The sequence below is a fragment of the Heliangelus exortis genome, chromosome 3, assembly GCF_036169615.1.
Source record: "Heliangelus exortis chromosome 3, bHelExo1.hap1, whole genome shotgun sequence".
Taxonomy (NCBI): Eukaryota; Metazoa; Chordata; class Aves; order Apodiformes; family Trochilidae; genus Heliangelus; species Heliangelus exortis.
In genome coordinates, this window is record NC_092424.1 from 51,925,248 (window position 1) to 51,930,376 (window position 5,129).

The 5,129-nt window shown below is 37.9% G+C and overlaps 1 protein-coding gene across 1 annotated transcript; it reads right to left on the reverse strand.

Annotated features, from left to right (window-relative positions):
* Positions 1-327: 327 nt before the first annotated feature.
* Positions 328-4,301, reverse strand: FBXO5 (F-box protein 5). Its single transcript, XM_071740597.1, has 4 exons — positions 3,586-4,301; positions 3,168-3,258; positions 1,801-1,962; positions 328-1,412 (listed from the first exon to the last, which is right to left on the reverse strand). Exons 1-4 carry the CDS (start codon positions 4,275-4,277, stop codon positions 1,161-1,163), a joined length of 1,197 nt encoding a protein of 398 aa, XP_071596698.1. The 5' UTR covers positions 4,278-4,301; the 3' UTR covers positions 328-1,160.
* Positions 4,302-5,129: the final 828 nt, after the last annotated feature.

The following is a 5,129-nucleotide window of genomic DNA, read 5'->3' on the forward strand; positions in this document are numbered from 1 at the left end:
CTTTTTTTGAAAGCTTGCTGCCTTTCTTTGCAGTAGAATCACAAAGATTTTACTGGCAACGAGCTAGTAGTGCAACAGCAGCATAAATTCAGCCAATTGAAAATTTTCCATTAACTGCATTGGTTCAGAAACTGTCAGTATTGCTAAGAGCCTTTAGGTAAGCTGCAGGAAGGCAGCATGAAAGCAGACTTGGTACATTTTGCACAAAACCAGATTTGCTCTTTGTTAAATTGATGTTTTTAAGCACATACTAGAAAAACTTGAGAAATGAGCATGAGAACTAATCTCTTGAGATGATAAAAAGGACGCCCAGGTTTGCCAACCAAGTTGTTGAGAACAGCAATTTATTTTTACATTTACAAGACAAACATGAATAATATTTAAAGTATTATTTACAAATATATACAAATATTAAAAATATATTTTGATTTGGAGAAAAGGTTTCTTTTAGCAATACAGCAAAGATACAGTACTTTTTTTTTTTTTTGAAGCTAGAAAGGGTATCTTTCCTTTTTTGCTTGCAGTTTCTAAATGAGAAAGGAAGAGCAACAATCCAAGATGCCCATGTTTAACCAACAGAGAAAATGGTATTATTTGCTCTCACATTTTAAAATTAAGACAAAGCCTTGAAAAAAGAAAGACATAAAATCTAGACACCCTCATAATTTGACATTAAAAAGGACTTCACTGACCTCATTTGACATTTCACCATAAATGCTTTTTAAAAGACTTTTGAACAAGAGTAAGCATTTAAAAAAAAATGTTTATGCTTTCCCTTTCTGGCATTCATGTATTGCTAGGGCTACCCATGAAAGGCTACTTGACAATACTTCCTTGTTTTGCTCAATATTATCTCGGGATGTTTTGAAGACTAGAAGACAAATTGTTGGGACAGTATTTAAAATGTTATTAAAATTTATATCCAGAATATCCTTTTAAATTAGTAAAACTTACTAGGTCAGTAAAACTCTTTTTAATAGATCTTTGATATGATTCCTAAGAACCTGAACATGATCAAATAGTATCGAGGAATAATAAAGTTAACTTTTTAAATATGGAATACCAGAAAGCACTTTTCGTTTGATTTTCTGTGTGGATAACTTCACATACTGTAAACAACTTTTGCAGGACATCTGACAATCTGTATTGAGATGGATAGATCACAATCGACGTAGATTCTGTTTGCTTTTCTTAGTCCCAGGAAGCAGCCCTATCTTTGTGTTGGTTTTCACTGACTTGCCACTCATACATTCACTGGAGCTGTGGTAGCTGCACATGCACTTTGTGCAAAAGTCAAAGCCACAGCTTTCACGACTGCATGTTGCTCTTTGTAGATAGGAGTCATATTTTGCAGGGGAGCCACAGTGTGGGCAAACTTTAAGGCTTTCAGTGTTTTTTAAGGTCTTGGCAACCTGTTGGGAAAAGCGTATCAAGAAAATAGTGAGTGGAGGGTAAATGCACATCCCTGAGTGCAACAAAACATACTATAGCTTCTGCTCTAAGAGGTAAATTACAAAGTCAGCCTAATTCTGGATGTATCAAACTCTGGAGACTGAACCACAGTCAGCCATGGGTAGTAGACACCTGGAGGGTGGCAGTGTGGCAGCTGCATCAATTTTCTCCACTTAGTTTCTGACATTGTCTTTAAATAAAGCAAAAGCTGGCAACTGTAATAGGAAGAGTTCCAAGCGCTTCAAAATTGGAGATACTACTTTATTACTTTTAGAAATATTCTTTAGAAGTTGACTATGTGCCAGACAGCATGCGAGAAATCAAAGATTAATGGAAATCACCAGTTACCTCAGAAAACTCCATGAGCCTGCTGTGATTCTTAGATGCTTTGGATTTGTTGTCTTTTTTGCTCAAGTTCTTTGGTGGGATTGCTTTCTGAATGGAAGCTAGAGCCCCTCGGTAGAGAACATACTCCCTTGTTGCTGCATGTTCTGATAGATTGGTGCCATCCTAATGAAAAGAAAACCAAGAAAATCTGAGAAGAGACTTTTCTGATAGTGTTTTTTTGTTTCATAGAAAACAATGACTTATTTTTGATCCATTCTCCTGGCCACAAATGTTTCTAATAATAACCATGTTACATTTACCTGAGCTTTTTCAGTAACTGTTATAAATAAATGCGTAGAAGAAACCGCCTAACTCAGACCATCACACCCAGCCATCTTCTATAACATAATGCAACTCGCTTTCACATGAACACATTAGACTTATTCAAGCAAAGAATACAACCTAGGCACTGCAACATTTTAAAGCACAGAGCAATATTTTTATTATTTATGGTGAACAGGGGATGCTTGAAATTTTTTTCTCTGAGACATAAATCTCTACTACCAATTTTCTAAGTTTGCAGTTCAGGATAAAAGGAACATGCTATTAATAGCAGGGAGGAAATCAAGCTTTATGGGATTAATGTTCAGTGATATCCAACTGTTTAATCCTAACAGAGTAACAGCATAATATACTACAAAAAATTCAAACTAATTCCATGGCAGATCTTAAGCCATTGTTTTCATTGTCTGTCAAGTCAAAAAACAAAATAAAACAAAACCCACCCCAAAAAACACACCAGTGTTTTAAGAAAATCCTGCCTGGGTAAAGTGTAAGGCCCATGCAGCTGAATCTTTTTTTTAACTTTTTTTTTTCCATGGGATAAATAGGCATTAAGAGTAGCTCATAGTTAAAAAAGATGTTCAGTTTTCTGAAGCCATCACATTGCATTTCAGATTATTGCTATAAAGCATAAGCAGAGAACAGGATTTGTGGAGCCAGCTGTGACTCAGTCTCTTTCTTTCCCCTTTGGATCAGTGGTAATGTCAAAGTAGGCAAACCTCTGCTGAGATACTCAGCAGAGGGCACTGCTGGAACTGACCCTTATTCCTGCCTTCCTCTGTGACATAGGACATGTGGAATGTTCTAAGAATATCTGTCTCTCCTTGGATAACCTTCCCATTCAAACTTTGTTGGGATCCAAAGACAGTCTATGCACTAGCTAGTGAAGTGACTACCAGGGCTTCCTAACAGGACAAACTAGGACACTCCACTGACAATGTCTCCAATCCAAAAAACTCTTCTGCAGTCTCTTAAGGCTAAGGGACTCCTGAAATAGAAAGAGTGATAGTTTAGGCTTGAAATAGCCAACAAGTGCAGAAACTTACCAAAAAGTTTTTCATAGCTTTACTATATGATTGGAAAATCAATTTATCTTCTTGTAGAATCTTCTGCCACGTTGTGCTGACTTTGGCAAAACTACAATGACAATAATTCGTATTAGTGACTTCCTAGGAAAGAGAACAACTTTTTATTTAATAGTAGGAATAAAAAACTATGTAATCTTTCTCTTTCATGTAGATGACGGAACATGTCTGCAGTTTTAGCCTTTAATTTGCCTTCTAGAGAAAAGACATATTGTCCATATATACTGTGGGTTACATAGATACTTCATGTTTTAATAAAAGAATAATAGTAGCCATTGTCTTTGTAAACGTCAGAAATGCCATATTCAAAAACGTCCTTAAGCCATCTGATTAGGTTGCTTATTTTCCCAATGAAATACAATCAGATAAATATACTTACTTTATTAAATCCATCTCACCAAGATGTCTTAAGATGTTGGCTAATACATGCTTCAGGTTCTTTTGGAAAAGCTCAGCAAGGATGTCTACTCTATCTAATCCCATTTTCTTTCCAATTAAGTTACCAAATTCAGCTTTTCCCCTAAAAACAATTCTGTCTACTGCAGCCAAAGATTTGAGATTTCTTTTACCACTTTTTTTCAAAGTTGAACAAATCATTTCTTCATAATGGATTATTGGCAACAAAGTCTTCTTTGAAAACTGTGCTTGGTTTTGGTTCTTCATGAGACAATGCTTTGGTGTGCCACAGAGATTCCCAGCCAAAGGTATACTATCCTCATGTTCTATTGCATCGGCATATTGATTACTTAACATAGATGAATAACCACTGTCCTCATTAAATTTACTGTTTTCCAGTGCTTCCATTTCATAAATACCTTCATCAAGTCTCTGGGTTAGTTGTTTGTTTTCTTTATTATGTACAGGTTGTCCTTCCTCTTCAATATCTAGATTTCTGGTGGCCGCATGGTATGAGTCACTAAGGAGCATTTCCTCATGCTCTTCAGCACAGCTTTTACAAGAGCCTCCCTCATAATTCAAGGGACATGATTCTTCCAGTCTTGTGTTCTCCACAGTAGACTTCAATGGTGCAAACCCAGTGTGAAGAGATGTACAATCAAAATCGTGTTTCATTTTGAAGGAGTGGTTAAGGTTTGATTTCATTATCCTGTTTGTATCCTGCAAGAAACAAGGGAAGTATTACAACACAGCATAGACTGCATCACATTCTTTTTCTTATGCAGAACCAATCTCTCCTTACTTCTACATCAGGAATTTTGAGATTTTTCTCTAACTCACCCTCCTTGTCCAAAAGACAACCACCAGATCTTCTCAAAATTAGACCCTTAGGATGCATGTAATTGGCATGAGAAAACTGGCTGTTTTACCTTGTCACCACTTCCACAGTATAGATCATAGAATCATAGAATAGGCTGGGTTGGAAGGGACCTCAGAGATCATCGAGTCCAACCCTTGATCAACTACCGCCACAGTCACTAGACTATGGCACTGAGTGCCATATCGAGTCGCTTTTTAAATGTCTCCAGGGACGATGAGTCCACCACCTCCCCAGGCAGCCCGTTCCAATGTCTGATCACCCTTTCCGTGAAAAAATTCTTTCTAATATCCAATCTGAACTTCCCCCGGCACAATTTAAGACCATGCCCTCTTGTCTTACTGAGAGTTGCCTGGGAAAAGAGACCAACCCCCGCCTGGCTCCATCCTCCTTTCAGGGAGTTGTAGAGAGCAATGAGGTCTCCCCTGAGATTCCTTTTAGACTCTCCAATGCCCACCTAAATGCAATGACAGGAGCACCCTGTGCTGGGTTAGGAAGCAGATGGAGGGCCAGGCCCAGAGAGCAGTGATGAACGGTGCTGCATCCAACTGGCAGCTGCTCACCAGTGGTGTCCCCCAGGACCAGTGCTGGGCCCAGTTCTGTTTGATATCTTCATTGATGATTTAGATGAGGGGATTGAGACCACAAAT